A 25,941-nucleotide genomic window follows, 5' to 3' on the forward strand; every position below is an offset into this window, starting at 1 on the left:
GGATGCCCTGTAGAGGTAGAACTGCAGTTCCTGGGCCAATTGGTGGCTCATGGGTGGATGGAGGGATGGTACCATTCAGGTGGAAAACCCATCATTGCCACTGTCATTAAAGTGACAGTTTTAGAAGACTCTTAAACAAAAGCCAGGATTTAAGTGCCATTCCATCCAAAATACAAACCCTGGCAAAGCAAGGCCTCTGTCGTCTTAAAGTGGCACACCATGATTTCCCTAAAGTGCTCACAAAGAGAGAAAAAGAACTGTACCGATGGAAGGGATAAAGTGAGAATGAAGGGATGCTGGCTCAGGGAACCTGGTTATGGTACTTGGTGGCGGTGCTTAAAGGAGACTTACACTGCTGACCTGTGACACAGCCCTGGAGCCGAGGCTCTGGATTCAAGGACAGAAACCACAAGGGTGGTTCATGTGGCATTTCTGAGCCTTGGAAGGACGCGGAAGTAGGAATTAAGGGGGAAAAAGGCATCTTGTCTTCCAGGTATTTCCCAGGGTCTGCAATTTCTTCTCTTTCCTGATGGGTCCACCTGTGACTTTTCCTCCCCCCAGAGCAGCAGCTCTCTCAGTTGTGTTAACTCAGTTCCTCACAGATGTGCATCTTAGACAAAAAGAAAAGATCCCTTCTTTCCCATCCCCCACGGAGAACATATTGAAAATGTGATGTCTGCTATAGAAACCTGAGCAGTGCAGACTATTAGAGAGTCACTTCCCATAATACCACCCTACCCAGAAAGAGAATCGCCGCTAATGTGTTTGTTGTAGCTTCCCTAGTCCTATTTCCATGCACTTAAAACCAATTTCATAATATGTATGTTTTCTACTTCGCCATTTTCACATAATAACACAAGTATGTCTCATTATAAAAACTTTTCATAAAGGTATTTTAGTGGCCCTAATACAGACTTTAATTTCCTTAATTTTCCCCCATTGTTAGATATCTGGGTTTTCAGATATCATTATTATACACAGCATTATAACTTTCACAAATGAAGTAAATCAGTAGTCCTAGTTCCATATTTGGGGTTATTCTCCTAAAAGGAGTTCCCAGAAGTCCAATTAGAGGGCCAAAGGTTTTGACCATCTCTAAGACTGTTACTAAGCTCTGCTAATTGTATTTCCAAATGCGTCCCAAAGTGTGTGAAGGGTAGTCCCACATCATTACACTTTTCTGATTTTTCTTAATGTCTGCTAATTAAGCAAAAATTGCACTTATATTTAATTAGCTTCACTGTGTGTGTCTTTTCAATCCAAGAGTGCCTTGCTCTGTCCCCTGTTTAGTGAAAGGAAGAGAATTGTTTCTTTGCAGGAGTAGTTGTTGTTGGGTTTTTTTTTTTAAGATTTATTTATTTTTATTAGAAAGGCAGATTTATAGAGAGAAGAGGAGACAGAGAGAAAGATCTTCTGCCTGTTGATTCACTCCCCAGGTGGCCACAGTGGCCAGAGCTGAGCCAGTCTGAAGCCAGGAGCCAGGAACTTCTGGGTCTCCTATGCAGTTGTAGGCTCTGCAGCATTCTCTACTGCCTTGCCAGGCCACAAGCAGAGAGTTGGATGGGTAGTGGAGCAGCTAGGACACGAACTGGTACCCATACAGGATTGTAGCACATGCAAGGCAGGGATTTAGCCACTTAATCATCATGGCAAGCCCTCTTGACGGGAGATTGAGAGAAAAATGCTCCCCATCAGCCTCTGAGCTATTGCCTCATTAACATTTGGACCCGATTTTCCTGGTTGTCATTGGTCAATGGTTTCATGGCCAGTGTTAATGAAAAAATATATTAAAAAATATTAACATTAAGAGAACAGATGTCATGTATTCATAGAGGCAATTGTAAGAATATGTTTCCTTTCTTTGCCTTTCTTTAATTCTCCAGTGAATAAAAGCTTAATAAAAAATATAAAGACCACTGTTCCACAGGAATATAGGCAAGGGCCATAAGCAATCAAATCTCAAGATGTGAATTTCACTCATATAAAGTTGTTTTTTTAATATATTCTGCATATTTGCTACCACAAATCACACAAAATATGACATTTGTCTTTCTGGGTCTGGCTTATTTCAATTAGCATGATGATCTTTGGTTGCATTCAATTTGTTGCAAAAGACAGGATTTCGTTCGTTCTTAGTAGTATTTCATTGTGGTATGTGTGAGTGTGAGAGAGACATGGATTGAAGGCAGGGAGGAAGCTGCAGGCCAGGTGGGCTCCTAGAAACCAAGAGCTCCTCACACCTTCCTTTGGTACCTTCCATTCAGCACCCACCAGGACCTCACCACGGGCATCCTAGCCCTGAGCTGTGGAATCTAGTTCAGAAGGGAAGGTGAACCAGTTACAGTTCTTGACCTTGGGGATGCATGTTTCTTAAAAAATGCTTATGGAAGCATGACTTGTAAGGACTCTGCCAAAGGAAGGCTCCTGGTGCCTCCACTGTGCTCTGCAGCTCCACACGCAGCAATCTGTATTCAGGGCTGCAGAGAAGAGAGGCTGAGGTACCCTGTGTCAACGTCCAAATGTTTAAAGAGATTGCATGTGATACAGAGCCATTTTCATATGAAGGACTATGCTGTTCTATCCCCCTACTTTGTCAACTGAAGATTCGTGTATTCCATCGCATTCTTATGCTAATCTCCCTACTTTCCATAATTCTCCATGAGTTGAAATTTACTATAGGATCTCACTGCAATTCCCAATCTTCTTTTTTAATCTTTTTTTTTTCTTCCTTCTGTGAAAGCCCACCCTCCAGGAGCCTTGACCGGAGTCACAGGAAGCTTTGTGTCTTTGTGGGGCTTCTCTGCTTTGTCCAAGCTGGTCCCATCATTGAGATGGTCACTCAGTCGTCTCGGGGCTCACACTCTGTTAAGTTTGTGTTTTGTGTCTGGGTAAATATGTTGAAAGTGATTAGGTGGAGGCAGGCCATGGGCCAACACAATCCTGAACAACTCAAGGTTCTGTCTGTGAATGGTCACACTTGCAGCCTGGCAGTAAGGGTTGAGACATCCATTCTTGTGTGAGGCCTTGACCCTCTGAGACTCAAAAACGTGAGCCATTTAATGAGAAATACAAATTAGGTTGTTTACCCAATATGAAGAGTTGGACAGGGTGCAGACTGGAGTGTAAGCAAATCTAGAAGTAGATTTGGGAAGCATTGGGACATAACTGAAATTTGTGAATTTTCTGATACATCTTCCCTGATGTCAGTTCCTAGGACTCAGCTTTAGTATGAACAGTTATTTGTAGGGACCGATTGATGTACTTTGTGACAGTGGGACTGAAGACTTGTGTGGAGTCTGTGTGGTTATGCTTAGGACAGAATGCCAGCAACTGAGATAGCTCCCAACAACACTAATGAATGACTTACAATTCTGGAAGTCAGAAGTCTGTAGTTCGTTTTCCTGGGTTAAAATGAAGGTACCCTCAGGATTGCAGTCCTTCCAGAGAGTTCTAGGGAAAATCCTTGCCCGAAGTTGCCTGCATTCCTGGGCATGTGACCCACTTGGTCCAGCCTCCAGGTGCACAGTAGCAGATGCAGGCCTGCTCATGCTGTCCTCACCCTCGGTGTCTTTCTCTGCTTCTCTCTGCTCCTCATAAAGATCCTTGGGATTCTGTTGGAGCCATTGCAGAGTCCAGGAGACTCTTCCATCTGTTCATCACTCCTGCAGCCTCTTTTACTGCATAAGCCAATGTGCTTCCAGGGAATAGACTGGGATCTCTCTGTTCCTTGTGGCACCATTGTTCAGTCTCTCTCTCATGCTAGCATGCAGTTGTGATTCTTTTTAACAAAAAATATTTGTGTGCTGCGTTAACATCTGATGTGCAAGCAAAACCATATGCCCAAGTATTTTTAGAGCCCTAAGTGGACGTTTTCCTATTCATGTGTTTGTGAGGTTTTTTTTTTCCACGTTACAAAATTAGGAACGTGATTTGGACTTGATGTTTTTATTATTGGCATCAAAACTGTCTCTTAGGAGTTGTTAACAAGGTAACTACTGACTTTTACCCATCTTACAGGCGATCTCCCGGTTCCTGTGGAAGCCAAGGTCAGCCCACTACTGCAAGAGGCAGGGCAATCCTTCTACCCTACGCAGTTCCCTGTCCTTCTGCCCTGCCGGGGCAAGATGGGAACACCCATACCCATCCCAGCATAGGTGGTGTCTGGTGAAGGGTCTAAGTGAGTGCCATTGGCAAGCAGGTACCACAAACACTTGCATACACCTGGGATCCCATATGGATGCTAGTTCATGTCCCAGCTGCTTCGCTTCCCATCCAGCTCCCTGCTTGTGGCCTGGGAAAACAGCCGAGGATGGCCCAGAGCCTTAGGACCCTGCACCCATGTGGGAGACCAAGAAGAGGCTCCTGGCTTCCGGCTCCTGGCTTCAGATCAGCATATCTCTGCTTGTTGTGACCACTTGGGTAGTGAACCAGCAGATGGAAGATTTTTCTGTCTGTCCTCTCTGTAAATCTGCCTTTCCAATAATAATAAACAGATCTTTTTTTAAAAAAAAAAAAAAAGCTTTTACCTCTAGAGCCATGATTATTTGGCTGTGTATAAGCTGCATTGCATTACCCTGACAATGAAGAGTATAGGCTTCAATAAAAATTGATCACTGGTACCCAAAACAAAGATGAATAGGAAAGAATAGCATGAGAATTAGGTGTTTGGGCAAAGCAGAAAAGCTTCACCTTTCATATTTTTTGGTCTCCCTTTTCCTACTTTCTTAACTTTTTACATCTCAGTTTCCTTATTCTTGGTCCCCAGGAGCAGCTTTTTGTTGTCATTGAGGATATAGAGCACCAGGTACCCATCACGAGTCTACCCCTTAGTAGCTATGTTCCTCCACAAGTTACCTAAGCTCCCCAGCGGTGTTTCCTAGTGTGTGGCCTGGAACGAATCAGAGCACCTAACTCATGTGCGATGGTAGACTCGATGGCTGTAGGAGAACTACTAGAACAGTGTCACGCTTCACTGCATAGATGTAGGCTTCAATGATTACTTCACTACCACAATTTCCAGAGCTGGGACAGGATATCTCCCTGCTAAATAGAGTTCCTTTCCTATTCAGAGGACAAACCAGTGGATGGAATCTTACAATCAGTTTGAAGTTAAAGCTACCTAGTTGTGGAATATTCAGCAAGAAATGGGAAGTAACCCAGTTAGATCTTCCACTGGTGAAAATCCCAGAGGAGCTATCCTTGACTTGGAGCCTCTCCCCTGCCAAACATTAGCCTGGGCTGCTCAAGGACTCAGCCAAGACAAAGGTCAACTTTCCGGAAGAGAATATACTTAGCACCAGGAATTCCCCAAATCCTATTCACCTGAGCCCCCAGTCATGCATGGTGACAGGGTGAGGCAGCCTGTCTGGATGAGTCTCAAGTTCAAGTTAGAGGCTTTCCAGAAGGCAACCAGAGACTAACAGAGCATTACAACAATCCTCAGGGAGCTCACCTAAAGACCAGGTTGGAAGAACTAGAGTGTATTCACTGCCGGCATGTGAATGACTACTTAGAAAATATCTGGAGTTCAAATTCCAGTTGCGAGAGCATCAGACTTTCCTTGTGATTCAGGGCTAATTACACTTTTGATGAAGACAATGCAAATGTCAGAACACACTTAATCTGTATTTGCATACCATTTTAATGAAGGAGACCAAAAAGGAGGAGGTTGGGAGATTCGTGGCAGCCCAGCACAGACTTTTTTTTGTCTCTTTTACCAGTATGAGATTAAAAAAATTATTTATGCAAAAGTCAAAGCCACAGAACTAGAGGGGAAAAGAGAGAGAGAGATCTTCCATCCACTGGTTCACTCTCTGAATGGCTGCACCAGTGCGTCTGGGCCAGACCAAAGGCAGGGACCAGGGACTTCACCTTGGTGAAGTTTGGTTGGCAAGGGCTTGAGTTCTACTTCCTTCACAGGCACATGTGCATGGAGCTGTATTAGAAGCAGAGTGGCTAAAATTGAACTAGCACCCATATTGGGATGCTAGTCCTTGCAAGTGGCAGCTTAAACCCCCATGTAGCAAAGCCCTCCATGGTGCATCAGTTTTCATAACTTGCATTTTCCGTGAACTTTCTGAAGGCCCCTCATGTCTATGCAGTAACCTGCTGAGAAGCAGAGGCCGGAGAGGAGGTGATGGTGTTGGCTTTGTCAGGGAAGTTTGTCCTTCACAGGCACCAAGCAAACTTGCAGATTAATCTCATCCGGTTTCGGAAGCACTGCCTGTGACTGATGTAGACAACTCTCTCGGGAGTAGTGACACCATGGAGGAGCCTCCTGGGAACCGGACAGATTTTCCACATTCTTTTCAGAATCATGTCCTGAGGAGTGTTTGCATTTGCCCTCCCGCAGCTGACTTCTCGTCACCCATAGGAGAGACCTGTCTTTCTGAGTTCCTGGCTTACATTCTTGGCTCCTGGCTTCAGGCTTTGGTGTTCCCAGGCATTGAAGAGTGAGCCAGCAGAGGGAGTGTGTGCACTCCCTGTGTCTCAAATAAACAAATAATAACAATAAGCTGGTGTCAGTGAAACCACTTTTCTTTAATGTGCTCTTCTGATTCTGGGTGGGGACTAAATCGAGGCAAGGGAAAAAGCTCCCTGTTCATCTTAGAGAACCCTTGGGATTTGGGTCCCAACCCCTGCCTACTTCTCAAATAGGAACGTGGACTCCAGGTGTTCCTCTGGAATGCAGCTTAGAGTCCCTGGCTGGAGAAGACTTTGGTGGCCTGGGCCAAGGACTTCTCTAAAAACTGACCTTAGCATGGGCATACTGTGGTTGAGTTTACCCCTGTTTTCTTAGGGGACTCACCTCAATTGCCACCATAGCATTTTTGTGAACTTAGCTAAGGTCAAGGCCACCGTGAGCAAGTGCCCTGCACACAAAAGCTGCCTCTGTCAGTCTGGTCCCTCATGACTCCTGCTCTGTCTCGCTCTTGCCCTGTGGTTCTTGCCAGGTGTGCCTTAGCACAGTCCCATTACTTCCATTCCCCTTTTCAGTCTTGTCTGGCCAGTGTTGTCATGGCCCGGGGCTTTCCACACCTGCCTGGTCTCCCAGGGTTACACTAACAAACTCCCATAAATGAGGAAGCTTAAGACAATAGCAATTGATTCTATCCCTGCTCTGGGGGCCAGAAGGCCAGAATCCAGTTGTGAGGCAGGCTGCTTCCTTCTGGAGGCTCTGAAGGGGCCTCTGTTCTGAGCTCTCCTGGCTGCTGGCGCTTGCCAGCGCTCCGCAGGCTTCCATCACAGGTTGCCCTTTCAAAACTGTGGATTTACTCTTGCGTGTGTCTCCTGTTTAAAAATCTTTTGGTGTATCTCCACTCACTGCACGTGATATCTAAATTCCTAAAGTAGCACTCTGTGTATCTGAGGGTTCATCTCTTTCCAGACTCATTTCATGTTGGAGTCCTTTGAGTGCTCCATGCCTTAGCTCATTGTTAACTGGAATATTCTGGAAAGCACCATGGTGTCTTGCCACATATTCGATTCCTTCTGCTCTGTCTGCTTTGGTCTCATTCCCTTTAACCACGTAGTGCTCTGTCTGCCTCTAATGCCTTGTATCAATATCCAGTACAGCTATTTGGTTTTTGTTTTGTTTTCATTTCAAACAGATTTCTTCTTTCTAATCATGGACAATCCCTCTAAACTTTATAACCTCATCAACAGAATTTTTAAAACAGCCTTATTGAAGTATAGTTGATGTTCAATAGATTGCACATACTTAAAGCATGGGATTTGTAAGTGTTGGCAAAGGATGTATACCACAGTCAAGATAATAAGCACACCCATCACCCCGAAAATTTGTTCTACATCCTTTAAGATCCCTCCCCAGCCTCCTCCTTAGGCAACTACTGATCTACTTTTGCACCAACCTACTTTCTGTCATATAAATTAGCTTATATTTTCTAGAACTTAACATAAATGGAAATATACATACTCTTTCTCTGGCTTTTTTTGATCAATATAGTTATTTTGAGATTCACCCATGCTGTTGCATATGCCTGTGGTCTGTTCACTGCTGTCCTTGCCGGTACATCCTGGTATGAATGTACCATCGGTTGTAGTTGTTGTTATTCATTCTTCTATTTGTGAATACTAGGATTGTTCCAGTTTAAGTCCATTACAAATAAATCTGCAAACATTTACGTACAAGTCTTTTTGACACAGGCCTTCATTTCTCCTGGGTAACTAACTTAAGATTAGAATCACCAAATCAAATGGTAGGTATATGTATAGCGTTTTAAGGAACTTCCAGCTCTTGGAAGTTGCCTGGTCAGTCCCGTTAATGACTGGTATATTGAGCATCCTCTCATGTATTGTCGTTCTTGTATCTTCTTGGTGGCAATGTCTCTTCAAACCTTTTGTCCATTTTTAAATTGGGTTCTCATTGAGGTCGAAGGTTCTTCATAGATTCTGTGCATAAGCTGTTTATAGACTTGTGTTCTGCATATATTTTCTTCTGGTCTTAGACTTATCTTCTCCTTCAGTTAAAATACATTTCAGAGAGCAGAGCATTTTTTGAAAAGATTTATTTATGTTTATTGGAAAGTCAGATTTTACAGAAAGGAGAGACAGAGGAAGATCTTCAACTGCTGGTTCACTCCCCAAGTAGCTGCAATGGCCAGAGCTGAGCTGAGCCAAAGCCAGGAGATGCTTCCAGGTCTCCCAGGCAAATGCAGGGTCCCAAGGCTTTGGGCCATCCTCTACTGCTTTCCCAGGCCACAAGCAGGCAGCTGATTGGGAAGTGGAGCAGCCAGGACATGAACCCACACCCATATGGGATCTAGCACATGCAAGGTGAGGACTTCAGCCGCTAGGCTACTGCTCAGGGCCCAGTGAGGACCCTTTTAAGTTCAATTTAGCAATCTGTTCTTTTCTGAGCAAATCGGTCTTCTGCTGTCCTATGGTTTACCCACCTAAAGGCAAATAAGATTTTCTACCGTATTTTCTTTTCCAACCCTTACATTTTAGATTTAGTTGATTAGGAATTTTAGTTAACATTTTCTGCGGTGTGGTGTAAGGTGGGTCTGCGGGTTCAGCTTTTGCATAAGGATGCCTAATTTAAAAACCATTCTCTCCACCAAATTGTTTGTATGCTTTTTTGAAATTCAGCTGTCCAAACAGGTAGAAGTCTGCTTCTGGACATGATTCTGTTCTATTTGATATAGTTTCTTAGGGCAATGGCAATGACACATGGTCTTGACTGCTATAGCTCGAAAATAGGTCTCTGCACAGTCATGTAGCCGAGTGGCCAAGGTGCCTGTGTCCCATGTCTGAGTGGCTCACTCCAGGTCCCAGCTCCTGTCTCCAGCTGTCTGCTAGCATAGACCCTCCAAGGCAGCAGTGATGGCAATGGCCCAAGGAGTTGGCTTCCTGTCACCCATATACGAGGCATGATCTTCTGAGTTCCTGGCTTGCATTCCCAGCTCCCAGCTCTGATCCCCCAGCCAGTGTGTCCCAACTCATGATTGTGTGTGTGTGTGTGTGTGTGTGTGTGTGTGTGCGCACACACGTGCGCACGCGCCTCTCTCTGTGCCTCTCAAAAACAAAGAATGCAACTTCTTTGGTTGCAAAGGTGTCATGGTACCTATCCTCTCTCACCTTCTTCTTGTCCATAAAGGTTCTTAAAGCACCTGATAGACTACTACAGTTACTACTGATTGAATTTATGCTTCAAGCTATACATTCAAAAGTATGGACACTATTGCAGATATATAGACCATGATCTTATTTTTAAAGTATTTCCAAGAAAAGATTCTTTCCCCCCTGGCCTCTCCCCACCCCCTGGTGATGGCATGTAAATCCTTCTAAGCAGGAGGCTGTTCTTTATCTAAAGTCTAAAAACAACCCTGCCCTGCTTAACTTCTCCAGCCCTTTGTCGGGTCTTAGCCCTGACTGCCTGCTGCCTGTTGGAAAACCCTAAATTTTCTGAAGAGCCAGTCTGGTTTCCTTCAGAGAAAGCGCTGAGCGCTAACTCTTGGACTTGTGCCCTACTCGAGTTAAGCCCAAGGTCTTCATCAGCTGAGACGTGATTCCCTCCTTTCCAACATTCCAAGAGATTGTTTCTCCAGGGGGAAGAAAGAAAAAAAGCAGGTGCGAGGCCTCGAGGAAGTTGGTCATGACCACAGCCTCTGTAAGGACTCTTGCCTGAAGAAGCAAAGCCAAGGCCCCTTTGTGTCCCAAAGCCCTGCTTCTCTCAGGACCAAGAATAGGATTCTTCAAGTTTAATTAAAAACAGAATGTCCCTGCCAGGCCTCTCATTGACATCGCTAAAAATAAAGTAGGCAAGTAGACTGGTTTCTTCACGGTTTAATCCCATTTACATTGGAGGAGAAAACTGGAGCTACTAAAAGAGGTGATTTGTTTCAGATTACAGTCTGGGATTTGTGTCTTTTCCCTCCTGGTGCCGTGGAGCCCTGGATTGGGGAGTTTTGACGCACTCGGTTCTCGCTTGTTGGTGTCATGGGAAGCGAGCTGAGAGACTGTTCCCAGATGTCATTCCCCAGGCTGTCATCTACTGACTCACTCCTGAGACCCCTGGGATCCCACACGTTGGCTCTTTTGCTCCCTCCTCTGGTACCACCCATGTCATATATGGGGACGTGCGAATAGGCCACTAATCCCTCCCTGTGGGCTGGTGCACATTGAGAAAAGCAAAGATCTGAACATCATAGAAGAGCCATCAGGAAATGAGAGTGTCTTAAAGGAGACCTTGTTTCCTTAGCCCACAGTGAACCCTTTGTGCCTGCTGCCCACTAGCCTAGTTCGCACATACAAGAGGTTATGTGGGGGGCCCGGCAGCGTGGCCTATGGGAAGGCAGGAGAGGACGGCCCAAGGCTTTGGGACCCTGCACCCACGTGGGAGACCTGGAAGAGGTTCCTGGTTCCCGGCATCGGTTTGGCGCGTACCGGCCCGTTGCGGCTCACTTGGGGAGTGAAACATCGGATGGAAGATCTTCCTCTCTGTCTCTCCTCCTCTCTGTATATCCGGCTTTTCAGTAATAATAAAATCTTTAAAAAAAAAAAAAAAAAAAGAGGTTATGTGGGCCCTGTGTGGTAGCCTAGTGGCTAAAGTCCTCACCTTGCATGTGCCAGGATCCCATAAGGGTGTGGGTTCATGTCCTGGCTGCTCCACTTCCCAATCAGCTGCCTGCTTGTGGCCTGGGAAAGCAATCAAGGACTACCCAAAGCTGTGGGACTCTGCACCCATATGGGAGACCAGGAAGAAGCTCCTGACTCCTGGCTTTAGATCTGCTCAGCTCTATCATTGTGACCACTTGGAAAGTGAACCAGCAGGCAAAAGATTTTTCTTCCTGTCTCTCCTTTCTGTAACTCTGCCTTTCCAATAAAAATAAATAAATCTTTTCAAAAAAAAAAAAAAAGAGGGATATGTACATGAGAAAGCACATGGAAAAATGCTATAAAAAGATCTTTATTTGGGTACAAAAAATACTGAAATCCATGCACAGTTTTCTCGTAATGCATATTTTCCATTAGCTTTCATAAAGATTCATTTATTGCAAAAGCAAAGAGAGACAGAAGTGAAAGTGATCAATCTTCCTCTCACTGGTTGGCTTCTTAAATGCCCACAGCAGTCAGGTTGATGGCAAGCAGGAATTCTCCCCACGTCTCCCTTGTGGGTGGCAGGAACCTGGTGCTTGAGCCATCTGATGCCACCTCTCAGAATGTGCCAGCTCTGAAAGCCAGACAGGCTTGGTATAGGATGTGGGTGTCCCAGGTGTTGTGTTAATCCACTGCACTGCAGTACCTGCCTCTCTGTTGGCTTACAGGAGACCTTTGCTATGTGATTTAGACATTTTCCAGCCAAAAAAAAAAAAAAAAAAAAAAAGCTTATCTTTGAGTTCTATTTCTGTTGCCCTCCTGTTCACTTCCAGCTCTGTTACTGTCTGCTGGAAGAGGGTACGTATTTCTGTATAAGCTTCTCCTCATTTCTCTTTGAACCTCCTAGCTGAAGGTTGAGACCCGTAGACTTTCTGTTGAGTGTCAGAGTCTACTTTTCTGCAACACCCTCATGCACTTCCTTGCTCTGTCATCCACTTGTTCAACCAAGAGTGCAGAGGGAATGACCTCTAGGTTATTGCTGGTTGATTTGTATCAGTTTGCCAGGAAGGGGGATTTCATGAGCCCTACCCTAAAGGCTGAGAATTCCATGGAATACTCTAGACTAGTTGGTTTTATTTACACAGAGGTCGTAAGGGCTTTCACAACAATGAGGAAGGTATTTCTGAAGTAACTGTTATCATCTAAAGGTACTCATTTTTTTTAAAGATTTATTTTATTTTCATTACAAAGTCAGATATACTGAGAGGAGGAGAGACAGAGAGGAAGTGGAGCTGCCGGGATTAGAACCAGCTGCCATACGGGATCAAGGCGAGGATCTTAGCCACTAGGCCACACCGCCAAGCCCTAAAGGTACTCATTTTTTAAAATGCATGCTTCTGACCTCCAATGAGTCCTTTGCCTAAAGTCTTGGCAGGAGGTTAAGTGGGAGAGCATGCCAGTCTTGTTGGCAGGTATATCTCCATCAACTAGCACACAAAGTTGATAATAAAAAATTGTTGAGATGAAAGATTGTCAATGACCATCTTATAGTTCTCTGATCACCATTGCCTGCAAATAGGGGAATAGAGGTAGTTTGGGTAGTGGATGTGAATAGAAAAGTCAAAGCTAATGTCCCTTTCTTGCTTGCCCATTGGTGAAGCAGAGATGCCCTCGCCATCCACAGGCCACAGTTGCTGCCCCTCCCTCTTTGTACCTAGGTGCTGGCTCTCCATGTCAGTCACGGGCAACTCTGCATGGTGCCCCACTGCTGTTTCTCTTGAAAGCCTGTGCTATCTTCCCAGCTTTGCTCAATCATTAGTCCTCAGGGAGGCCTACCCTAGCCCTTGGACTGGGTGAGTGTCCCCATTACAGCATCTCCTAGGACTGTGCACCTGCTTTGTGACACTTTTCTCAACAGAGTTTAGCATTCATTGTTTGATGATGTTAATGATTTCTGACTGCCTTATTTGCCAATAAACTCCATTAGAATCAAGGTTGGAGCAATTGTAATACTTGATTACATAATAATTGCCCAATGAATATTTTATGGATGAATGAATGGATAAATGAGAACAAGGCAGGCAGTAAACTAAGAGGAGGGAATTTGAACCTGGAACCCATGAGTGGATGAGTTTCCAAATCCACGAGCTGCTACAATGGTCTGCCTGGCATGCATCTGTGGGCATGTTTGCCTGGTTTCCAGGGCAAGACCCATAGCTTTGGCAAATTAAGAATATTCAAGGAAGTTCATGTGAATATGTTTAATTAAGTAAAAAGAGGGAGAAGAAAAGGAAAAGCAAATGTAAACAAAAATGGATGAAGAGCAAACTTTATAAAGAGAAGCAGAATAGAAGAAAGGCAAGAGAGGCTAGAACACAGCAGGTGGTGGTTGGTATGGGGATAATTATTTCTGAACAAATTCTCTAAACTTAGGGATCCTGACTGTGCACACCGCAGTGTCAGGCACTGTCAGGAGTCTGATGAAGCAGCAGGTCTGATTGTAGCCCTCACACCGAAAAGCACTGGGCCCTGGGTTACTACCATTTGGAATAAGCAGAGTGAAGTTCAGGAGTGGTTGAGATGTAGCCATTTCTAGCACAGAGGAAGAGAGATTACATAAAACAGAAGGAAGACAACAGCAGAAGGTTTTGTTGGGGAGGGTAAAATTGCAGTGTTTCCTTAACATGCAGGTGGGATTTAAAGGAGGTGGAGAGAGGGAATAGGTAAGCATTCAGATAGTAGAAGAGGGCAAACAATGCCCCTAGAACTGGCAACCAAGGTGTGTGCTGGGCAGGTGGCTGGATTCCTGAGCAAGCATCCAAATAAAACTTTGTGAAGCATCTGAGCTGGCGGGAGCTTCTCTACCCTTACCACCTAGCCATCCCAGACACAAAGCAAGTGGCACCTGAAAGTGGCTAGAGCAGGCTTGGGAGAAACAATTTAGCCCAAAGAAAGGTTTAGAATGAGTTGTGACACCATCTCCTTCAACTTCCAGGGAGTAAACTTCATCTTTTCTCCGTAAATGCTCCTCTCACATCACCTTCACAATCCCTGTGATGACACCCAACTGGGAGACACTGGGCATGTCAGCTGTCTTCCTTGCTCTTCTCTCTCCAGTAACTCTGCTGTCATCAGAGCTCCAGAATTTTCTGGAATTTTCTGCTCACCTCCTATGAAAATCTCTAACATCCCCCGCCCCCGTGATAAGGTATCTAAAAGGGATCTTATGAACAGAGTCATGATCCAGGGGCTAAAACTAATGAATTTACAATGGTAAATTTCTTTCCAAAGATAGGTTTTCTTCGAAAAGACAAGCAAGGTCCCTGGGCCTTTCTCTAGTGCCATAGGAAACTGACTGGGGCAAAGTGGCTTCAGTATTCACTCATTACAAAATTAGTTCATTGTAGAGGCTGAGAGACAGAGCCAGCCAGTTCCTATCTGCTGATTCACTCCCCAAATGCCTGCAGTGGTTGAGGTGAGACCGGAGTCACAGTCTGGGAACTTAATCCAGGTCTCCCGCATAAGTGGCAGGAACCCGATCATGTAAGCTATCACTGATGGCTCTCAGAATCTGCATTAGCAAGAAGCTAAAGTCAGGAGCTGGAAGTGGGCATCGAACATAGAAACTCAGTTATGGGGCACAGGCATCTTCACCGGCATCCCGACTGCTAAGCCAAACACCTGCCCCTACTTGCATCATTTTTGGCTAGATTCCTCCTTGGCTCATGAGATCTCACAGATGTACCCGGATTATCTTGGACCTGGAAATGCACATAGATTTCACTCAAACCTTTGAGAGCAAGTTGTGACTCAGGGCCACCTGGACCCCTGGAAGAGGCCTCTGGGGCCATTGTTGTATTCAGGGAGGAAGAGCATAGTGGTGGTTGGAACATCAGCTTGGAAGGCCATGCACCCACACCTATAGAATGTCATGTGTGTATTATCCTTGTGGGGCATAGGTGGAGACCACACCAGACAGCTGTTTGTCCCTGGCCCAGTAAAGAGCATCTAGAACTTGCTCCTCAGCAATCGGAAGCTTGTGAGAAATTCAGAATCTTTGGACTGGCATTGTAGCACAGTGGATTAAGCCCCCACCTATGAGACTTACAAGTCTTGACCGCTATGCTTCTGACTCAGCTCCTTGCTAATGCGCTTGGGAAAGCAGCAGAACATGGCTCAAGTGCTTGGTTCCCTGCTATTCAAATGGAAGACCCAGATGGAGTTCCAAGCTCCTGATTTCAGCCCTAGCCATTGCAGCCATTTAGGGAGTGAACCAGAAAATGGAAGATATCTTTCCCTCTCTGTCAGTGTCTCTCCTCTTCTCTTTGCAACTCTACCTTTCAAATAAATGAGTAAGTCATAATAATAATAATGTTCAGAATCTCAGGACAGACTTTGGCACAGTGGTTAAGATGTTGCTTGGGATGCCTGCATCACATTATGGAGTATCTGAGTTCCAGTCCAGCTCTGCTCCCAATTCCAGCTTTCTGCTAATGTGCACCCTGGGAAGCAACGGGTGATGTTTCAAGTGTTCATGTCCTTGCCACCCTTGTAAGAGATCCAGATTGAATTCCCAGCTCCTGGCTTGGGCCCAGCCCAGACCCAAAGTTGGAGGACATTTGGGGGAATAAACCATGACTGGGAGGTCTCTCTGTGTCTCATTGCTGGCAGAGACCAGGCTAGGCAAGGCTAGCCTCTCTCACCAGTGACTGTACATCCATGTCCCTGTAACCAAGCAGAAAGGATGGCACTAGCATCCCCTGCAGGCATCCTGGCATCCGGGAGGTTTATGGAGAAGGCTACTGCATGCCAGTCCGTGTTTCTGGCTGACCACTCTATTGCTTCCATCCTCAGGCAATCTATAAGATGGTTTCATCTGTAATGAAGATGCCTGAAGATGAATCAACTCCAGAGAAGAGGACAGAGAAGATTTTCCGCCAAATGGACACCAACAGAGATGGTGGGTGCCCGGGGATGCTCAGCTTTGCTCAAGAGCAGGGGCAGCTGCTGGAGAGGCTGGTCAATTCCAGGCAGAAAATGGTCGTAGGGGATAAAGCATCATTTCCAGGCCCTGGACTGTGGTCACTGTGAGAGTGGCTTGTCCTGCATGCCCCTGGCCAGGCACCAAGGTGGAGGCTTAGATAACCACCAGCCAGCTGATAGCTTTTACAGGGAAGATGACTTATTTCTAGGCCCTTCTGTTATTTGAGGTCATCTTCTACTTGCCAAGAAAATAACATAAGTCTATGGAACAGGCATGGGAGGATCCAAGAAACCATTGCTAGCGGTACTCAGTCCTCAGGCCACTTAATCACAAGCAGGGAGGGGCTTGTCACTCAGATTCCTATAGCTTTCATGCCAGCCTGGCCAAAACTTTCTTCTGGGGGTTTCTGGAGACCAGTGTGCTTCCTTGGGCATCGGAGTGGAGGAGTGGACTCGAGGTGTGGCCATCAGGTTCCACCCTCAATTCAGACCAAACAAAGGGATACAAAACAAGCCAAAAGGAAAATAAAGGTTAGACTTCTAATGAAGGCCAGAGAGAAATAAGAAAGCTCTATTCACTTTCCATCAACACCGAGCAACTGTTAGAAAAGGCCTGTGCTCCATGCAATACACTTAAGACTAAAGCACTGTTTGTTATTTATCTGACACTCAGATCGAAATGGGCATGTGCTGGGTTGCAATACCTGAGTTTAAACTGCTGATGAGCCCTAACAGGCTCTGTAGTGCCCCCTGGTGTTGCCAGTTCCTCTGCCCAGCTTAGTCTCCCAAAAGTCTTGCCCCACTTGACTCTCCAACTTTGTTGTAGAATGAGCTTCCCTGTCTTTGCAGCCCCTTACTTTGGGCACCACCTGAGGCACCACCTGCCCAAGAGCCTGCATTTACACAGTGCAGGCCAATATGTTGGCTTTGTTCCTGCCCAAACACTGTCCTGGCACCCTGTTTTCCCTCCTGTGCCTTCTTTCATAGCAAGAAGATTCTATTGTTTTGCTAAAACACAGTGCAAACCTGGGGCTGTGTGAGTGGTAATACACCTGCTAGTGCTCCAGGGTGCTCGGTGGGCTTCTGCTCTGCCCTAGGCCCAGCTTCCTCTTTGGAATAGAACAGGAGACAATCACAATACCCCAGGGCAGAGTCCTCACATCTTGGTTCTTGGCAATGAATCAGGGTCTGGCCATTAATGGTGGGCTTCAATGGGGTTGCAAGGTCCTGATTGTGTTAGCAACCCCAGAATATACCTGCCCACTTGCTGAGCATCCTGTGGCTTCCTAAAGCAAAGTCTCAGGTTTTCAAGGGAAAAGGAAAAAGAAAAAGAAAATGGGATGTAGAGCAGGAAGGAGGAAGGGTCAAATTCACAGCCTAGCAGTGCTCAGAGGAGTCTAAGGCAGCCGGGGCGCTGGATGCTTCAGTCCAGTGCCTGTTCAATTCAATGCTCGGCTTCTGGACGCCAAAGCTCTGCCTGAGCAGAGGAGGCCACTGCACAGTGTAGCAGAGAAGACCTTCCACGTCCTCTCGCCTGAAGCTCTTTGCATCCAGGGCTGGGCCCCTAAGCACTGAGGTAATTCCAGAGGGCAGGTGTCCAGGAGGCGTCCCTACTGCTTCCAGCTCACAGCTCCCAGAGCTTGCACCCCATCCAAGGGATAGCTCCTGGCTCCTTTTCCTCTTTGCCAACCTGTGGAAGCTAAGAAGGTCAGCGTTATGTTAACCGCCAAATGGACAAGGTCATAGCTCATTGGTAGAATGAGAGGTTTCCAGGAAACCAGCCCGACACTTCAAAGTAAATTGGTAACTAAGCCCCCCACACACACCCGCACACCCACCCACCCACTACTACCCTTCTCCTTCTTGTTGATAAAGTGGGTTTGATAGACACCAGCTAGGTTCTGGTGGGAAGAGAATGGAGGCTGAGGGGAAGACAGGTTGGTTGATGTGCATTGGGAGCCATGGATCTCCAGCAAGTAGCACCTCCCCACCCCAGCCACACCTGGGTTTGGAACAAGCTGAGAAAGAAAACGATAATTGAGGCCTCAGGAGGAAGCCACATTGGCAGAGGTAGTTTGGTATTAAAAACCCAAGGGCATGCTAACTAAGTCCTGAGGCCATTTGGAGCAGAGCAGACCTGGTGCCTGACCATGGAGGAGCAGATGGGGTGAAGTCTTTTGGGAGGCAGCTGTTTCCAAGAGGAAGGCAGAGAGCAAAGCTGAGCGAAATGTCCTGCAACACCTTCCAAATGTACCGATCGAATGGGTCCCCTTCCTCCCAGGTAAAGAGTAATCCCCGTATCCAGAAGGCGCAGAAAGTGGTGGTGAGAGGGGGAGGTGAAGGGGGATGCTGGAATGCCCCTGTCCTTCCCTGCAACAGTAGTGACCAAGGGGCCTTCCTGGCAGAGCGTTGGGTCATGCTGCAGCTGATGTGAGAAGGGACACCCAGCCGCAAGTGAGATCCCAGGCTGTCCCTTCTCCCTCCTAACCCTATGAAGGCAGGAGACAAGGGTGGTCAGCCGGGAAAATGAATGCTCTTGTCCAAGTTCTCTCCGCCTGCCCCCCACCCTCACACTCCCACCCTAGCACCTCCATGGGGGTGCCTCTGAGGTCCTTGGGGGCTTCTCTGCCCAGGTATAAGGATAGAGCTCTTGCAAACCTTGTGTTCCCCCCAGTAGCTTGGAAGAGCCACAGGGCTCCTAGTCATACAGTGGCAATGGCCTTGGTGTGCTGTGCACACTCAGTTCTGTCTTGCAAAGCCACTGGACGCACGCACCGAGTAGACTCCATAGGAAAATAGATGCTGGAAATCACAGAGGCTGGGGGCCAAGGCTAGAGCAGCCAGCAGACTGACCCCAGGGCAGGTATGGTGGGAACCCTCAGGATTCCGTGGTAGGGAGATGCATGGACAACGGGTGCTACAGTGGGAAGGCTGTGCCTTGGGAGGTGTGGGTGCGCCATCACCCTGTGGTGGGAGGTCCATGGGCCACTGGGCTGCACTAGCTGCCACTCATCTGTTGTCTTCCTTCCTAGGAAAACTCTCCCTGGAGGAGTTCATTCGTGGGGCCAAGAGCGACCCATCCATCGTGCGCCTGCTGCAGTGCGACCCAAGCAGTGCTGGCCAGTTCTGAGCTCCTCCCCCCACCCAACCTCGAATCCTAGAGCTGCTTGGGTTCCCTTTTGACTTTTTTTTTTTTTTAAACAATTTCTTGGTTTTGGGGTTTTTTGTTTTGTTTTGTTTTGTTTTGCCAAATGATATTGATGGTGACGCTGTTCCCTGTCCAGCAGACGCACCTTCCTCCGTGACGCCTTCAGCTGCTTTTGTCGTGGACGCCTCTTGGGGATGCCCAGAGCCTCCCACCTACTCTGTGCACTTGTGGCGAGCATGGACAGAACTTGGCGGTGTGTGTTGTTTGACGAGCCTTCGTTATTGTTATTTTTTTCTCTATTTTAATTCTAATGTCTCCATTCTTAAACAACCTAAGACTTGGGGGGGGAGTCAGAGAAGGGAACTGCATCCCACCAGGTAAACCCAACCAAGCCGAGCTTTAGAGAAGCTTTGCTGGAAAAGGGGCTGCCTGCCCGCCTCTTGCGGGAGGGGTGATACAGGATTTCGTAAGAACAAGCTCCCTGGTGGGGCGAGGCTGTTAAAAGGAGCCCTACCCTACCCCACCCTCTGCCCCAGCAGGCCGTGGTTTCTAAGCTGTGAATATTTCAAGGTAAAAGGATAGAAGAGAGGAAAAAAATGGCTCAGCAATTTTTTTCACAGGTTTACACTAGTTGAGCTAATACAGGTTCTGTGGAAATTGAACTCGAGTGGTCAACATGTTCCCAAACCAGACCCATTTGTTGCCTAATTGTGGCAAAAAGAAGACTGCTGTACATAAACTATCGGGTATTGCAGACCAAACTCAGTGTCTTGCCTTGTTCAAATGCATGTTTAGTGAGCACTAATACAATCTTATTACAGAAGGCTGTTTTCAGTCGCTTATTGTGAAGTAAGCCAACTATAATGAATGTCTATGTCTTGTTCTCAAGTCATATCTGTCTTTGCACAAACGTACCAATCAGCAAGTATGTTTTTAGAATATTCTGTACCAGTGCAGAGTAACCACGACGAGAGCCCAGCTCAGATTCAGAATGCTTTGCCAGAGTCTCAGCACCTGGAGGACAGAAAGGCAGCACAGGGGTGAGGAAGGCCAAGCAGAAGCCCCAACAGGTGTACAGTGCTGAGAGGAGCGGAGATGCTGCTTGGACCACAGCCGGACAGGTCACGGCAGCCTTAGAAGATTAATATTCTGCAAACTGAAAAAAAAAACAAAAAACTAGCCTGAATTCTCATGACTTCCCAGTGATTGAATCAACATGTAATGTTCAGGAGCCATCTCTGGAACAATCGTGCTTCCATGCCCTTCCCCCTCCCACACACTTTAAAGAGGCTGAGTTTGGGGCATATTCATCTTACGGAAGACCTGGACAAGTGCATCTGTGCTTTCCAGCACTCACTGTGGGAGAATCCAGCATCCTCCACCAACCCCGCCCCCTCAACATGTTCTTTGAATGCAGATTGCTATTTGTAGAAGTGACAGTTTCCAGATGGGTGACCTCATGGACCATTGTTCAAATCAATAGCCGAGAGCCAACAGCACTGGTCACAGGCAAGCCAGGGGTTCACAAGCATTGGCATGACAAGTATCCAGCCCTCAGAGAGGCAAGTGTGAAAATCCACCCCAGGGACAGCCGAGAGATCTCTGGGGGCAGGGAGGGAGCTGTGTATTGCTTCCATGTCACAATCTATGAAACAGGAGCTGTGGAACATCAACATCAACACCATGGCCATCAGGAAAATGTGGCTGAGTCCATTCTAACGCCCAGGTTCCATGCATGAACTGAACTCATTCAAAGTGGTCGCCAAAAAAGAAAAAAAAAAAAAAAGACCAGACTTAGTGAAATTACCCAGCACTCTGTCCAGTGTGTGTTCAAGAAACTTGCCCCAAGGTCTCTTGCTGTGGAGTAATGACCTAATTCCTCCTCTGTTCTCCTTTCATGGATGGAATGTGCTAGCATTTGCAGAAACCCAGCAGGACTCTGGCTTTGGCCATGACATCTTATTGGGCCAGACCCACCCTGTTCCTTAGAATGTAGAGCAGGTGACAGGCTATAAAGGTCTCCCAAGTGTTTGGAAAGAAAACAGCCAGATGCCCAGCTAATGAGCACCAACGCTACCAGAAGATCCAGAAACAGCCCTCAACACTGGCCAGCCACTTGACCCCATCAACATTTCCTCAAGGATTGTTTTTCTCCTTTCCCTCCTGCCCAGGAAGGCCTGGGTGTGTCCACTCCAACGCACTCAAGTTAGGCCGAGGGACTGACTCCATGGCACTCAGAAGGCCAGTTGTCTACAGGTGTATACCACTCCTGTGTCAGAATGTTCATTGTCATTGATGTTTTAAAGGGGGGGGGTCTCTGGAAATTAGGTCTGTTTTGTCCTGAATAAAGCCAGCCTGTGAAGCCCAAGGGACTGGAATAAAGTATCTTGAGATCTGAAGGCTGAGCCACAGTGCTTGACTGAATATTACTTACAGGGGGTATGGAGGCTGCTGCCCGCCTAGCTCAGCTTCCCCTGGCAGGTGAAGGGACTTTCCATACACCCCCTTGCATGGTATGTTTGTGAGTCATCTCACATGGAGTGGTCCTCTTCTATCAGTTGACTCAGTGTAGCTCTTGGCTGGCACGGCATGGAGGCATGGTTATTGATTGAGATGACTGTCTGGAATACGAGGTTTGCCTGCTAAAAACTTCCATCTCAGCAGGATCTATGGTTGCCTGAATTTCCTCTTCTTGAGTATGATTTTCTGTCTTAGAAACCCAGCTTTGGGAGTGGACGCATAGGAGAGGCTGCTGAGCTCAAAGTTCTGTCCAAAGGCATCCTTAATCTAGGTGTAAAGGAGAAAGGGCTACCAGCTTGCTCCCTTGAGTGTCAGCCATGGTGCTGCTGCCCAGGGCCAACTAGACCTTGGGTGGGAGGCAGCTGACTTGGCTGGGAGATGAATCTTTTCCAACTGCCCATGGTTGCTGTCAGTGAATTGCTGTGGTGCTAGCACCAATGAAACAGCATGACTAATATCAGTCATTGATGGTGGGGATCAGAAGGTAACTGGGTGCCTTAGATCTGATTAGGAGCCTGCATACCCACCACCTGGCCATTTCCAACAAATTTCTAAACTCCATTGTTCTTTTATTTCAAGCCCCATCCAGTTTGGGCCCCTGGCTGCCCAACTCAGCCTGAAAGGGGCCTGGCAGCTGAAGAGGAGTCCCAGTGTTCTCTCAGTCAAGCAAGAAAGGAGTGCACAAGAACTATCTTGGGAAGAACTGATAAAACTTTTGAGGTGATTAAAAGAAGCAAAAGAAAAAAAAGTTGAGTTTGGTATTTTTCAAGTCAGTAGAACATCAGTCAAGTCTACCCAGAACGTGTCAGCTGTGAGCTACTCATTTCAAGTGGTTCTCTGCAAGTGAATGCTGACCTAGGAGAGCTGGTTCATGGGCATTTTCTGGACTGGGAGTTTATGCACAATGCATGCTCCTGGAGATGCAAAAACTGGCTCCTCTGAGAGCTTCCCACCATGTGGGGGAACTTACTCATTGGGACCTTACAGTGAGACAAGGGCTCCAGGATTGCTTCTTCATGACCATTCTCAGCACATCATCCTGGCACTTCTATAGTTCTCGGTGAAAAATCATGGCCATACTTCTAAATGTGGGGTAGATGGGCCTGCCAGTCCCAACCCTTACCAGATATTTAGCCCCACAACCTAAACACAATTCATTTGAAAACAGATAGACAAATCCCAACAAGATGTCTCTAACATCAGTGTGGAGCTACCACATTGAGTAGAACACAGTGACAGCCCCACGTAATATCAAGCATGGTCAAGTCTTAAAGGAGGAGGCAGGAGGAGGTAGGAGCTGTTAGTAAAGCAGGAGACTGAGCTGGGAACACCTGTCACAGCACCATAGGAACAATCACAAATGAACTATGCCTGTGTCACTGACAGAGGAAACGGTTTTCTCCTGAGACTTGCATGATGGGTAATGTTTGTCTTTGGTGACTTTTCACTGTTCTCTTTCTCTTAGGAAGGGAGTCCCCCATCCCCACTCCCTTGAATTCCAGAGTCTTTCAACTTAGCTCATGCAACCCTTTAGAGGGTCTTGGAGATAGACAGAAATGAGGGATCCCTGGAGAGAAAAGGTGCATCCTGTGAGAGGCCACAAGGCAGGGGGTGTGCCTGGAGCCTGCATGATTTTGTGTTGGAGATGGTTTTAGAAGGGGTCAGCCATGCCCAGTTTTTTTCCTAGGAGAACTTGCTGCTGTGAGCAAAGCCTACGGACACCCTGCAGCGGCTGTACCTTTGGAGCCACTGGGAGCCCACACTCCCCCGCCCCAATGCTCTGAGTCAATGACAACACATGGGTATGGTCTACCACAGGTCCTTCTTGCTCTACATGGGGCTCCTGCACAAGTGATCCTTGCCTGGAGATGCCCCACTGGCCTGGTGAGACTTCCTCAGAATTTTGTTGCCACAAGGTTTGTCCCCACTCATGCCTCTCTCCCTCTTTTCCTCTGTACCTTCCCCATGAATCTCCTTCTTGAATGTCTCATCACAGCTTGGCATCTGTGTCTCTGAGGGGCAGTAGCCATTCCCTTTCCCACTTCCTTGGACAATACCCCTTAACCCTCTGCCAGTATGAAGCTCGGACACTTGAGTCGACCCTTTTCCTGGATCAAGCTTTGTGATTGGTGAGTCTGACTTTTCATCAAACTGTGTCTCAGGGTATGAGGGATTTGCATGTCTTAGGACCAGCAGCAAGATCAAACTCCAAATCTCCTAGGGCAAACTTCTATGGCTGTGTCAATGACAGCAAGTCACTGTCACATTGACATATAAAGGATAATCTGTGTCTACCTTGCCTCTGCAGCCAGCACAGCACACAGTGGCTGAGCTGAATTCGTATGGGCCAGTACTGATACTGGACCTTGTGACAGTGATAAATGAGTCATTCTGACCCAACCAACCAGCATTGTAATGTAGGGATCGAAGGATGGGTAGTCTAAATGGTTGAGCACAGTTCACCGAACAGCAGGAAACTGTCCCCAGCCAAACGTACCTCGTACCTGGGTTGAACACTGAGCCTTCCATTTGAACCTGTGAGTACAAAAGCTACATGGCCCGTTTCTAATCCCAGGTCACCCAGCCTCCAGTCCTCTCTTCCTTAACTCTCAAACAAGCACAGAGGAGTCTGAAGATGCCACTGAGGTTATGTCGGTTATAGAGATGGCTTCTTCTCAAAGGCAAAAATCTTAGCTAGAGTCTGAAAGCTGTGTGAGTCGATGGAGAGAGGGGCAAATGTAGAGGACTGTAGTGAGGCCAACATTGGGAGGTCATTGTGGGTAATGATTAACTTAGTGTGGATGGCTCTGAAGGCTGGTTGTCACCCAGGAAACCCCAATACCTGCTGGGGTGGTGCACTGGGGCATTAATGTTTGAGCCACATGTTTTGCCCCTCTAAGAGAAAATCAGACGGATGGACTAACGAAGAAGGAAGCTTTAGTGAGGCTTGGCAGAAGAGAATGGACAGAACCTACTCCTGGCCCTGGAGAGGTTAGCCAAGAATGAGCCTGGGAAGTCGGTCATGGCCACATGTTTGTGATCTTTAGCCTTCTTATTTAATGTTGGGATGCAGAGCAACAAGCAACATTCAGAGGACACACCTGCTGTGCTAATGCCGTGGTCCTGCAGGTGTGTGGGGAGCCCAGAATTCTGGGTCACATGAGAATTTCTTTCCAGTCAGTCCAGGAACCCTAACCCCTTGCCTATAAAAAGAGCACAAGACACTGTCATTTAATTCTTATGTTATGAATATTTATTTTTTTCTTCTTAAAAATGTACAAAAAATAAAATACCTGTATTTATAGTTTATAGATTCCCCTTCTCCCATTTACAAAACTGTTAAGTTACATTTGCCTTTTTTTAAAAACATGAGAGCAAATTGTGCACATATCCATCCCCCTTGCTTGCCTTTATGAAAGAGCCGTTCATAGAATTTGGCACAAACCCTCTTTCTGTTGCATCTTCATGATTTTAAATGAGGAGGAAAATACACCTCTGATTTGTTTCATGTTTCCTAACTCTGGGCTTGGATGTGTCCTGGTGTTTTGGGACCCAAGTCCAGGATGACACCAGACTACATTTTTCTGTTGATTCTCGACTTCCCATGATGAGAACATGGAGATATTAAAAAAAAAAAAAACTTGCTTCATGTGTCACCATCCTCTCTGGCTGACTTTTTCATTTATTTATTTGAATATGATCAAGAGACAGAAGGGAGAGGCAAGTTTTCCCAGCTTCCTGGAGTGTGTTGCTGAGGAAAATTTGCATTGAAGCTCTACAAATGTACACAATGAAGGACATATCCACGCCAGCCCCGTGTGCTCCGGGGATGCTGAGGGGATGGATCAGGTAGGATGTGACACTCGGCCTCAGCCCTTGCCAGCAGTGGTCTTGTGTCTTTTGTTCTGGCAATGGTCACTACAGTAATTGCTCTGGGACTTAGGACAAATACTAAAGCATCCAATTCATTTTCAACAAGACCAGCAAGGATTGGGGAAGACAGAACGCAAGGTCATCGGTCTCATGCTGCCCTGAATCTTGTCTTTTCTCTCCCCTTGGAGGCCCATGCCCCAACAGTGGCAGCTACCCACCATGTGGGGAAGCTACTAGTAACCAACTAACCCCCCACCCTGCAACCTCCCATGAGGCTGCCAAGTGCATCGAATGTCATGTTTTTACCACTAGGACCCAGCATGGTCCAGGGCATGGCTATCAGAGAGGAGGAGGGG

General features: G+C 46.8%; 1 protein-coding gene across 6 annotated transcripts in view; it reads left to right on the forward strand.

The window, feature by feature from the left end:
- Positions 1-21,591, forward strand: part of NCALD (neurocalcin delta) — a 389,065-nt gene extending 367,474 nt beyond the window's left edge. For all 6 annotated transcript variants that reach the window (XM_058668571.1, XM_058668570.1, XM_058668572.1 and 3 more), the window contains 2 exons: positions 15,916-16,021; positions 19,077-21,591. In XM_058668571.1, the coding sequence (XP_058524554.1) occupies positions 15,916-16,021; positions 19,077-19,174 (204 nt within the window). In that variant the 3' untranslated portion in view covers positions 19,175-21,591. The remainder of the gene's footprint in view (positions 1-15,915; positions 16,022-19,076) is intronic.
- The last annotated feature ends 4,350 nt before the right edge of the window (positions 21,592-25,941 follow it).

Source organism: Ochotona princeps, chromosome 9 (assembly GCF_030435755.1).
Source record: "Ochotona princeps isolate mOchPri1 chromosome 9, mOchPri1.hap1, whole genome shotgun sequence".
NCBI classification, from domain to species: domain Eukaryota; kingdom Metazoa; phylum Chordata; class Mammalia; order Lagomorpha; family Ochotonidae; genus Ochotona; species Ochotona princeps.